Source organism: Microcebus murinus, chromosome 2, assembly GCF_040939455.1.
Source record: "Microcebus murinus isolate Inina chromosome 2, M.murinus_Inina_mat1.0, whole genome shotgun sequence".
In the NCBI taxonomy this organism is placed as follows: domain Eukaryota; kingdom Metazoa; phylum Chordata; class Mammalia; order Primates; family Cheirogaleidae; genus Microcebus; species Microcebus murinus.
This window is the reverse complement of record NC_134105.1, coordinates 18,368,647-18,381,004: the sequence shown is the minus strand read 5'-3', so window position 1 is coordinate 18,381,004 and position 12,358 is coordinate 18,368,647. Positions and strand designations below refer to the sequence as shown.

The window sequence follows — 12,358 nt, the reverse complement described above, 5'->3', positions numbered from 1 at the left end:
ATGTAACAGGTGCTGTAACTGACCTTTGCTTCCGTTAATGTGGGGGACAGGTCCCTGCCATCCAAGGCTCACCCCGCCCCTTGTGCAGTGAATCACATCCATCTTAGTGTCTCTAGGAATTCTATCTCTGTAATTATCCTTTTGCTAGCTCCTGCATCACATATTTCTTTTTTCTTGATAATTCATGACCCTTAAACTTACAAGCACGCTTTAATGTCACTTACTCCTTTACTATTCCGTGACTGCACTGTTTTCTGTTGCTACCACCCCAATTCTCAGCTCGCATTCAAAGCAAAACTTGAAATGATTTCTATGCTTCTTTCTCCACTCCCTCACTTTCCATCGCCCTGCAATGTACTCTAAATAGTCTATTGTTAAAAGACTCTGATAAGGTTACAATGATGCATATTGCCAAAGCCAATGAACCACTATTATCTCATTTTTTTCTCCATGGCATTTACACAATTGAGGCGTTTTTCTTTCTGGAAACATTTTTTTTTTCCTTTAGGCTTCTGGAATGGTTGATATTTTGTGTTCCTCCCTTTAGACTAGAGACTCCTGAGGGTTGAACTGTGTCTTTCCCATCAGACTGAGGAGGGCACCTGAGAGCAGGGCTGTGTCTCCCCCTTCAAACTCAGGGCAGAGGGCAACTACTGGACCATCTCCCTCACAGAAGCCTTCCGCCTCTCTGAGAAAATGGTCCCAGTCAGACTCTGGGCTATACAGATCCCAACGAAGGCCTTTCCTCACACTCTAGGCATTCCAGGACTGACAGCCTAGCCATTAGACCACATACAAGGCTCAAAACCATAGTTCTCCACAGTGCAAAAAACTCAACTTTTTTTTTTCAAGGTAATATATTTCTAGGAAAAATTCACATCTCAAAACCCGGGAATCTAGCTTCTAGTCCAGCAGAGGGGTCTCCTCGCTTCTCTGGGTCTCTTCCTCTTTAATTTCCTCTTACAGAAAATGACAGTGATAGCAACAGCAATAATAATAAGTGCCATCCCTTATGGAGCACTTGCTGTGTGCCAGGCACTTTGTGTCCTCACACACACCACATTTGGGCCTCACAAACACCTAGGAAAGAGTTAGCAGAGGCAGATTTCCTATGAAGTTAATGAAGGGCCTTATACTTGCAGGGGCCTATCCTAGACTCTGGAAGAATCGTCTGCAATGTTATTAGGATCAAATACATATTTTTTCTTTTAACTTGTAAAAGTAAAATTTTAAAACTACAATTGGTTAAGACCACTGTTTCTTCCCATTCTATCCCACTTTCCCTTGAATTAGGTGATGATAAAGAGGCCATAAGGATTTGGGGATCCAGCTAAGGGGAAGTTGAGTTCGGGAGAAGTTTTAGTCTGGATTTGGTGGAATATAGTTAGGTAGTTGACAATCACTTCCATATGTAGTTAAGTCACTGTGAGCTGTCCTGGTGTAGGAAAGGCTTCCAGGGCTTCCAGGAATGTTCCTACCACTCCCTCTGCATCATTATTACCCTCACTATACAGGACCAGAGGTCTTACCCCAACATAAGTGAGTTCCAAGAGTGAAATTTAAATAGGCTCTGAGATTAGATGATGAAATGTATGTTAATTTCCTTATTTTAATGGTTGCATTGTAGTGATAAAGAATGTCCTCTACAACTCATTGAGCTGTCCAAAAAAAAAAAAAAAAAAAGAATGTCCTTGTTTGTAGGCATTACACTCTAAAGTATTCCAGGGTTATGGGGCATCAGGTTGATAAATTACTCTCAAATGGTTCAAAGTTTAAAAAAAAAAAAAGTTCCCTGTATTATACTTGAAACTCTTTCTGTGTCTGTGATTGTTTCAAAATAAAAATAATTAAATCATCAATTGATGAAGAAGCAAGCAAAGAACATGTGACTAAACCATGCAGGCAACTGCTGTCAGGCAATTGATCAGTAATAGTATTTTGTTATTCTCTTGGGTTTGTGATGTTTGTGTTTTTTGTCAGTTTATTTTATTTATTTATTTATTTATTTAATTTATTTTTTTTTTTATTGAGACAGAGTCTTGCTTTGTTGCCCAGGCTAGAGTGAGTGCTGTGGCATCAGCCTAGCTCACAGCAACCTCAAACTCCTGGGTTCAAGCGATCCTCCTGCCTCAGCCTCCCAAGTAGCTGGGACTACAGGCATGTGCCATCATGCCTGGCTAATTTTTTCTATATATATTAGTTGACCAATTAATTTCTTTCTATTTATAGTAGAGGCATGGTCTCGCTCTTGCTCAGGCTGGTTTCAAACTCCTGACCTCAAGCAATCTGCCCCCCTTGGCCTCACAGAGTGCTAGGATTACAGGCGTGAGCCACCATATCCATCCTCAGTCAGTTTATTTTAATTTGTAATTTGTAGTGATTTATTTTCTCACTCTATTCCGTTTCATGCCTAATTTTCTATTCTTTTCTTAAAGAGGACCCTTCACTTTGTGTAAGCTTCAGGCCCCATAAAACCAATATCTCCTTCTGGATGTTCCTGTCACCATTTTAAAGATGAGGAAACTGAGGCAGAGAGAGAGAGTGACTTGCCCAAAGTCACTCAGTTAAGTGATGAATTAGAATTTGGAGGTGGGTGCGGTGGCTCACACCTGTAATCCTAGCACTCTGGGAGGCCTAGGCAGCCAGATTGCTCAAGGTCAGGGGTTCGAAACCAGCCTGAGCAAGAGCGAGACCTCATCTCTACTCAAAATAGAAAGAAATTAATTAGCCAACTAAAAACACATATAGAAAAAATTAGCCGGGCATGGTGGCACATCCCTGTAGTCCTAGCTACTCGGGAGGCTGAGGCAGGAGGATTGCTTGAGCCCAGGAATCTGAGGTTGCTGTGAGCTAGGCTGACACCATGGCACTCTAGCCCAGGCAACAAAGTGAGACTCTGTCTCAAAAAAAAAAAAAAAAAAGAATTGGGACTCAAGCAGTCTGACTCCAGAGTCTCCTTTGAGGGGATGTTATGAGGATTCAGTGATATTAAAGGACAAGAAAGAAATTTTATAAATGTAAGGATTAATATTATTTGCAATCAAATAAATGATGTGTGCCTATTTGTCTGCTGGCAGAGAAAGGGGGATGCAAAATCCCCCTACTGTAACTGCTGGGAATTTGACAACCAGGACCTCACTTTGTCCTCACAACAGCACTGCAGGCAGGCATTATTGTCCCAGAGAGGCTCCCGAAGCTCACAGAGGTTTGGGAATCAGCCCAAAGTCACACAACTAGAAAGTGATGAAGCCAGGAGCAGATGCCAGGGCTGGTGATGCCAGAGCCTCCCCCCATCCAGGGCACCAGGCTGCCCAACAGTATGGCAACAGAAGACTTGCCAGGCTGGGATGGCCAAGGTCCAAGGACATGACACAACTAAGGACCTTCCTACACCCCTCATGCTTTGTGCCCCATCATCTGAGACAGATGCCCGGAATAGAGGATCCACGTGGTGGCAGAGCAATATTTCTGTCCAGATCACAGGTGGGTAACATCTGCAGAGCAGGAGGGGGCCCAGCTCTGGGAAACTCAGGTTCTGGCTACACAATCAGGCCAGAGGGTCCAGGGGAACAAACAAGGACTTTGGAGCCAGACAGAACTGGGCTCTGTTCCTTCCTGGGGGGATGGCCTTGGGCAAGTTGCTTTACCTCTCTGAGTCTCACAAAGTAAGAATCTAGCCTGAGAGGGAAGCTCTCGATATTAGAGTGCAAGGTGCCCAACACACAGTAAGTGCTCAGTAAATGGCAGCCGTGTTGTATTATCATTCTATGAGGACTTCTCAGCAGACACGGCATTTTGGGAGCTATGGGAATCCAGGCTGGGGATGCGGCTTCTGAAAGACCTTATGCCTGTGGGACCCCAGAACTGGAGTCAGAGGAAGGGGGCCACCCAGACAGCACACTGGGCAAAGTCCTCCCAACCCCCCAGGGTCCTGGCTCCCTTCCCTGAAGCCTGTTCCTTGCTGACAACAGGCGCAGGGCTCCAAGGTTAGGCAAACAAACTAGTGATAAGGAGCTTCCAGGTTGGGCCTTGCATTCAAGGTCTGTCCAGCTCTGGTGCTGGCTTCCTGGCTTAGTGAGAGCCCTGGTCTGTGTGTGCACAGAGAGGGCACCAATAGGGACACCTGCCATAGTCACCTGCTGATTGTGCACCTGAGGCCTTGGTGCCCTGGTACAGCCTGGGTTAATGACCCTGTTTATCCACTTGAGTCATCCGATAAGGGGGAGCTGGGTGAGCGGGCAGGTGGCCCTGTGCCCTGCACTGGCCGCTTCATTGACTGAAGTGATATCAGCACCACGTGGGGCTCCCAATGTCCCCTCCCCCACCACTTCCCTACCAGTCCTGCCAGGGTCAGTGTGTGTGTTTTTTTTCAATGAACATGACTTCTGGAGTCAAGGTTGTCAGGCAATTTCCCCCTCCCACCCACTGGGGATATAAATAGCACCCAGAGTGCAGAACAGAGGACCAGAGAGCTGGGAGGAAGTAGGAACAGATCCTCAACCATGAGCTCCAGCCAACCGGGGCCCTGCCCATGCCGGGGTGCTGTAGGGCGCCCAGCCATTTTGTATGAACTTCTGAGTCCCAGCCTCAGGCCTGTCCCCCTACCCCGTAGCCACTGCCTGTGCAGGCAGCATCGGCCTGTCCGGCTGTGTACACCTCATCGCACCTGCCGGGAGGCCTTGGACGTTCTGGCCAAGACGGTGGCTTTCCTCAGGAACCTGCCATCCTTCTGTCAGCTGCCTCCCCAGGATCAGCGGCGGCTGCTGCAGGGTGGCTGGGGCCCCCTCTTCCTGCTTGGGTTGGCCCAAGACGCTGTGACCTTTGAGGTGGCTGAGGCCCCAGTGCCCAGCATACTCAAGAAGATCCTGCTGGAGGAGCCCAGCAGCAGTGGAAGCAGTGGCCAGCCGGACAGACCCCAGCCCTCACTGGCTGAGGTGCAGTGGCTTCAGTGCTGCCTGGAGTCTTTCTGGAGCCTGGAGCTGGGCCCCAAGGAATATGCCTACCTGAAAGGGACCATCCTTTTCAACCCTGGTGAGCTCCCAGACACTTCTGGATGGAGGCTAAGGCTGGTGGGGGGACAGGACCTAGCCAGGAAAGGTACCATCTGAGGGTTTGACACCTTTTATCTCATTGGGTCCTCATTTTCATCAAATAGCCATCTCACAGAAGAGGTGCAGAGAAGCTAAATGACTAGCTTAAGGTCACACATCCAGGCAGAAGGACAGTAGGGATGGCAACCCAGGTCACTTCATAGATTGGCCCTTGTCACTCTACCTGAGAAATTTGCCCTGACCCTTGGGGAAGACAGGAGTGGGGGGGGCCAAGGGTGGACTGACACAGCTGTGTCTCAGTCACATCTTCAAGGGAAGAATGCATGGCGAAATTCCGAAGGTAAAACTCTTCCATGGGTTCAGAAAGATCACATAGAGGTGGGGAATTAAAGGAGCTGGGAGAGGACAGGGAGGCAGTCCTTGTGAAATTCAGCCAGGAGAACAACAGGTGGGGATAGTGTTCTTTGGAACCTGGAGAGCATTTGCAATGAGAGTTCCCCACCAAAAATCCTCAAGGCAGGAGTTAATGACAGCAATTAATTCTAATAATAGTAGCAAATATTCATATTACACTTACCATATGTTAGGCCCTATTCTAACGGGTTTAGAATCATTCATTTGAAGACAACTGTCTAGGAGTCATCACTCAGGCCTTTTTCTAAGGCCCCCAGGTTAGGACCACAGCTGAACTGGCCATATACTAGGTCATTTAGACCTCATAAAAAGCATAGTAGATAAGTACTGTTATTATCCCCATTTTACAGATAAACTGAAGTACAGAGATTAAGTAACTTGCCCAAGGTCACCAAACTAATAAGTGACAGTGCTGAGATTCAAATTCAGACAGCCTAGTTCTTAACCATTACTCCACACTGCCTATCCATAAATGAATGGATGAATAAAATGATAAATAAATAAATTGACTACCTTCTCCAAGAGAGAGGTAGTAATGGGGCCTTGAAGGCTAAACAAAGGAGGCAGAAGGGTGTCTGCTGGTGGCCTCAGATCTTGGGCCAGTCTTGTCTTTCGGTGGCTGGGAGTGGGGTGCTCACCAGTCCTTTTCTCCCTCTTTGTCCACAGACGTGCCAGGCCTCCACACCTCCTCCCACATTGGGCACCTGCAGCAGGAGGCTCACTGGGCGCTGTGTGAAGTCCTGGAGCCGTGGTCTTCAGCAGGCCAAGGCCGCTTGGCCCGTGTCCTCCTTACGGCCTCCACCCTCAAGTCCATTCCACCTAGCCTGCTTGGGGACCTCTTCTTTCGCCCTATCATTGGAGAAGTTGACATCGCTGGCCTCCTTGAGCACATGCTTCTGCTGAGGTGACCTGCTCCAGCCCAGGTGGAGATCAGGTGTAGGACGAGGGAGAGGCTGGCAGCGCTGATTCAACCTGGATGTCCCCAGGGATGACCAATGCTCCTGGAGGGGGCAAGGCTGTACAGACAGCACTTGGCTCCTCCGGAGCAGCCCCTCTCTCAGCTGCACCCTGTCCAGGACTGCCTTGGTTTGGACACAGTGCCTAGCAAGCCTTTGGTGGTCCCCAGAGCCTCTGAGCCAAGATTCCTGTCCCCTCCTGAGATGGGAATGAAAGCTTGAGCTGTTCATTGGACCATAAGTCCTACTGACTTTGTACAGAACTGAATTAAATTATTGATTTTTATAATAAAAGGTGTGATACCCTTAGAGGCTGACACTATATTTTGTGCATGTGGAAGGGACTGTCTCATCTCCAGGGCCCACCCTGCCCCTATCAGAGGGAGCCCAAGGGAAATGAACCTTAGGGGTGCAGGAGCCAGGCCTCAAGGAACTGGGATATTAATTTTTCAGGGTGGGATGGTGATTTCATTTCTGGGAATGAGATTTATTTTGCATCTGGGTCTGAATCCAGAGGTAGTACCAGTTCACAACCTCATCACCTCCTTGCCTTTATCTTCTGGGGGAGAGGATTGCTCTCCCTATCTCTAAACTCTTCACTAACCCCTCCCCTGACCCCCACTCCCACAGGCTCCCTCTCACTTCAGTGCAAGTCCAATCACAGCCAATCAGGAAGCAGCCCATTCCCAAAATGAAACAGACATGGTCACTGCCATTTTTGCAATTTGGAATTATTCATTTTCCCCATTTCAGCAGATGGCAGAATAAGGTGGTCCATTATTCTCCCAAAGGAAGAAGGCAAGGGCACCCAGGGCTGGCCTGGCAGTTGCTTGGAGGCCAAGGCAGGCCAAGGTTTAGTTGGCCCACATGCTATGGCTATATCAGTTGTTAAAGTCTGAAACACTTCCATGCCAGCTGGTTCACAGCCACTGCACTGAGGCCCCCTGAGTTTCCTTCCACTATTCCTCTGCCCCTGCACTTCTCCTAGGATCCCCCTCCCAGATATTCCCATTGTCTAGCAACTAGAGAGGCAATGCTTGGCATGGCCATGACCTCCAGGACTGCTCCATTCAGAGCATGGCTTGCATTTGTTCTGATTGATCAATGCCTGTGCCTCAATGTTTGTTAAATATTTTGACCCAGTCACTCTGGGGCAGGGTGAGTGACCTGAAGGGTGGACAGGAGGAAATGATAACAACACACATGCCTATAGGACTTCCAGGCCTCCTCCTTTCTCCAGCAATACGTCCTCCCCTGACTAGACCCCACCCCCTTCACTGCCACAGTTTGGATTCTTCTCATGGGGGTCAAGTTAATTACTGCTCAACGAGAGATCATTCATTCAAGGACAACTGTCTAGGAGTCATCACTCAGGCCTTTTTCTAAGACCCCCGGGTTAGGACCACAGCTGAACCAGCCATTCACCCATATGGGTGCCCAGTGCCAGCAACAAGTGCAGCCCTGTCCCTTACCCAACCTCACACTCATAACTCAGATACCAGAAAGAGACAGAAACACACAGTTCAGACCTACAAGTGAGACACACACACATTAAGATGTACAACTCAGACACACCTACGCAGACCCATAAAACAGACCCTCTGTCCACCCACATACAGTCCAGAAAAGCAGAAAAGCATGTCCCAGATACACTTACTCAGCAACATACAGAACATCCCAACTCATTCACACAAGAAAGACATGCACCCCTGTGCCTGAGATATACAACATGGAGATACCCTCATGCCAGGATGTGTTCATTTTCCCTATGTCACAGTAAAGGGAAAAGCAGCCCCCAAAGTAAGCAGACCTGCATCTGCACATCTTCGGGGTGTACCCAGAGCCTGCAAATCCAAGCCAAATTGCTCTGCCTGGAATTTGGGGCTTCAACTACCCAATCACCCTCTTTCCCCAACATCCACCCTCCTGTCTTGTGTTGAGCCACACCCTGCTCAACAACTGCCCCCAGCCAGGACCTAATCAAATCCCCAGTTAGAGGCATCCTTTAGCACTGAAGTCCCCAACTCCCGGGCCATGGACTGATACCTCTCTTCGACCTGCCTTCCCCAGCCCTCTGGCATGCACCACCCTATCTAACCTTGCAGACACATGAGGCCAACCTCAAGAGCAGAAGCCTTGTTTCCCACATAGCACCCAAATCCATAAGATTCAGGGATTTGGGTCATTGTATGTCTTTGATGCCCTTTCACTAACTGCCTCCATTAGTTAACTGCTGCACCTTTCCGCATCCCCAGGCTGAGTCCTCCCACTTCTCACCCTTACCCTCCTCCAACCCAGAATAACTAATAGGAAGGATTCATCTCCATGCTCCACTCCAGCCTTTTTCCCTCAACTTAATTTTTTCCATCACCCAAATAGCTTCTCTTGTTAATTCTACCTTGATACTTTTTAAATTTCTTCCCTACCCCTCCACATGGTTGAGGAGCTACACTTCTGTTTTTCTCGAGTCACTCCACATACCCTACTTCCAAGCCTTGTGCAAAGAACATAAAGACAAATATGGCAAAACTAAAGAGATAATAATCTGCTGGGTTCGGTGGCTCATGCCTGTAATCCTAGCACTCTGGGAGGCCGAGGCGAGAGGAATGCTCAAGCTCAGTAGTTCAAGACCAGCCTGAGCAAGAGCGAGACCCCATCTCTACCAAAAATAGAAAAATTAGCCGAGTGTGGTGGCGCACACCTGTAGTCCCAGCTACTCAGGAGGCTGAGGCAGGAGGATCATTTGAACCCAGGAGTTTGAGGTTGCTGTGAGCTAGGCTGACACCACAGCACTCTAGCCCAGGTGGCACAGTGAGACTCTGTCTCTAAATAAAAAAATAAATAAAGAGATAATTATGGTACAATGTAATAAGGGCCATAATCCTCTGTGAGACTGCAGGCTTTGCAAAGGTGGAGAACTCTGTTTCCATTATCAGCATCCTGGATGGGACCTGTGTCTCATTTCTGCAGAGGAAAGAGGAGGAAACAGGCTCAGACAGAGTATGTAACTTACTCAAGTTCTGAGCCAATCACTGTGGTGAGATTTGAGCTCAGACCTGTGTGATTCTGTATGGTTCTCGCCACCAGCACAAGCTGGAGTGAGTCATGGCCAGGATCAGGCTATCTGGAGTCAGCTCAGCCACTGTATACTGACCATCTACCTCTCAGCCATGATCCCTGTCCTCAGGCTCAGCCAGGGATGACTCACTCGAAAGCAGGAGAGTGGCTGTGGCTCAGCCCAGGGTACCATTTTATTGCCTTAATTATCTATATCTTCATTAGCCAAATCATCAACTGTTTGTTAAGCAGTCAGGCAGCTGACGCATGCTGTACCCTGCACTGACCTGCCCTGTCCTTGGGACATTTGAATATCCTAGAACCTGTGATGCCAGTAAAAAGCCAACACCCACTATCCATCCACTCATTCCATCATTCAGCATCTCCTGACTTCCACTTGTACCAGACCCACTGCTGGATACTGGGGGAAGAGGGCACGGAATAAACAGGATACATTCCCTGCCTTCACAAACCATCCTATGGCAGAGGAAGACACATAAGTCACTGTAACACAGAATTATCTGAACTGTGATAGAGGAACATAAAAAAAGGAACAGGAGTGATTAAATCTGCCTAGAGGTGGGAAAAATGCTTCACCCAAGTGGTGACTGGTTTGAGCTAGAGAATGAATAGGGGTTTGCTAGGCAAGCCAAGGGATGGATGTTCCAGACAGAGGAATGATAAATGCAAAGGCACAGAGGTGCCAGAGAACAAAGGGTGCTTAGCTAACTGCAAGTAGTCTTGCAGTTGGGGAATGTGGGGCCCAGGGCAGCAGGAGATGGACGTAGAGAGGTGGCAGGGACCACATCACAGAACAAAAGAGCAGAGTAAGGAAATCCCAATGAAACTGATGGAGGCACCAAGGCCAAGGTTTCAGGGTAGTCAGAGTTAACAAAGGGGAACTCCTGTTCCTGGTAGGGCATGGCCAGAGGAAACACCAAGCTGTGGGTGTTCACTCTGAGTAGCTGCTAAAATAATAAGCAGCTAACATTTATTGAGAGCTAAGCTCTAAACACATTACATGGGTTATGCTATTTAATTCTCACAACTCTGTGCTGGAAGCACTATCATTACTTCCACATCATAGATGAAGAAACTGTAGGAATGAAGGACATGACACCCCAAAATTTGTCAAATTGGTATAATGGTTATTTTGAGTAAAAAACATTGGGGAAATTGTAGCTCCAGAAACAGCTAGTTGACCTGTCTCTTCTTGCATTCAGCAAGCCATGAAGATTTTCATCTCACCTGCAAATCTGGTAAAAAAAAAAAAAAAAAAAAAAAAAAGATTCCTCTGGGAGGGGCACCCTCCCCATAGCAGGGCAAAAAATTAGCCCTTTACCAAAGACTGGGATTGGGGCCTGCAATGGACCTGAATAAATATACTTTTCAGGCCGGGCGCTGTGGCTCACGCCTGTAATCCTAGCTCTTGGGAGGCCGAGGCGGGCGGATTGCTCAAGGTCAGGAGTTCAAAACCAGCCTGAGCAAGAGCGAGACCCCGTCTCTACTATAAATAGAAAGAAATTAATTGGCCAACTGATATATATATAAAAAATTAGCCGGGCATGGTGGTGCATGCCTGTAGTCCCAGCTACCCGGGAGGCTGAGGCAGAAGGATCACTCGAGCCCAGGAGTTTGAGGTTGCTGTGAGCTAGGCTGATGCCACAGCACTCACTCTAGCCTGGGCAACAAAGCGAGACTCTGTCTCAAAAAAAAAAAAAAAAAAACTTTTCAAAGTAACCCTTACCTTCCCCTAGTTTTACACTCCCCCACTTACATCCTAGAGACTCCCAGCAAAGAAAAACCGCAGGTTCCCCACCACAGAACAGAAACACTGTGCTAGCCTGGAGCATTCAGCAAAATCATTAAAAGTAGACTATTCAGGTACCAAGATAACTACTGGCCCAGAGAAGTGCCTCAGCACTTTCTTGCCCTGAAATGGCTGGCTCAAACCAGCCCTGGCTGTTTTATTTTACTTATTTATTTCAAAATATTAAGGGGTACAAATGTTTTTGTTATATGGACACTTTGCATAAGGCTTAATTTGGGAGGCCAGGTGCAGTGGCTCATGGCTGTAATCCTAGCACTCTGGGAGGCTGAGGCAGGAAGATCACTCAAGGTCAGGTGCTCAAAACCAGCCTGAACAAGATTGAGACCCCATCTCCACTAAAAATAGAAAGAAATTAATTGGTCAACTAAAAATATATATAGAAAATATTATCCTGGCACAGTAGCGCATGCCTGTAGTCCCAGCTACTCGGGAGGCTGAGCATTGCTTGAGCCCAGGAGTTTGAGGTACTGTGAGCTAGGTTGATGCCATGGCACTCTAGCCCAGGCAACAGAGTGAGACTCTTCCTCAAAAAAAAAAAAAAAAAAAAAAGATTTGCTTTGGGGCTTTTAATGTGCCCATCACCAGAATAGTGTTCATTGTACCCCAGAGGTACATTTTTACCTCTCACTCCCTTGTACCGCCTGCTCTCTTGGTTTCCAATGTCCTTTACATCTCTTTGTGCCCATGTGTGCCCCTCATTTGGCTTCCAATTGTTAGAGAGTATGCTGGCTGCTTTGGCTGTCCTATAGTGCCCTTTAGCTAATTGTAATACTAAAATCCCCATCTAGTGAAAAACTGTAATATAATTAACATGACACGGGTTGTATGATGATACCGCACATGTATGATTTGTTTCACTGTGAACAAGCAAAGATACAATGTCAAAGCTCTGCATCACTCACTGGGAAGGGATTTAAGGCAACACCACATGGTGGGCAAACACAGATTTCGCTTGCAAGAAGGCACCTGTGGAAGAAATTCCTGTGTTGCCTAGGAGCAAATGCCCTTGTTAGTAACCTCTAATAAACTAACTCGTCAAACTTGTCTGA

General features: G+C 47.5%; 1 protein-coding gene across 1 annotated transcript; it reads left to right on the top strand.

Annotated features, from left to right (window-relative positions):
* The first annotated feature begins 4,464 nt into the window (after positions 1-4,464).
* NR0B2 (nuclear receptor subfamily 0 group B member 2) lies at positions 4,465-6,730 on the top strand. The gene is made up of 2 exons (XM_012750659.2): positions 4,465-5,031; positions 6,132-6,730. The coding sequence occupies exons 1-2, from the start codon at positions 4,503-4,505 to the stop codon at positions 6,371-6,373; spliced, it is 771 nt and encodes a 256-aa protein (XP_012606113.1). The 5' UTR covers positions 4,465-4,502; the 3' UTR covers positions 6,374-6,730.
* The last annotated feature ends 5,628 nt before the right edge of the window (positions 6,731-12,358 follow it).

Excerpts from the sequence above, each read along its gene's own strand:
- NR0B2 (XM_012750659.2), top strand. The coding sequence starts at position 4,503 with ATGAGCTCCAGCCAACCGGGGCCCTGCCCATGCCGGGGTGCTGTAGGG. Across the intron at positions 5,032-6,131 it reads GACCATCCTTTTCAACCCTG|ACGTGCCAGGCCTCCACACC; the intron begins GTGAGCTCCCAG and ends CTTTGTCCACAG.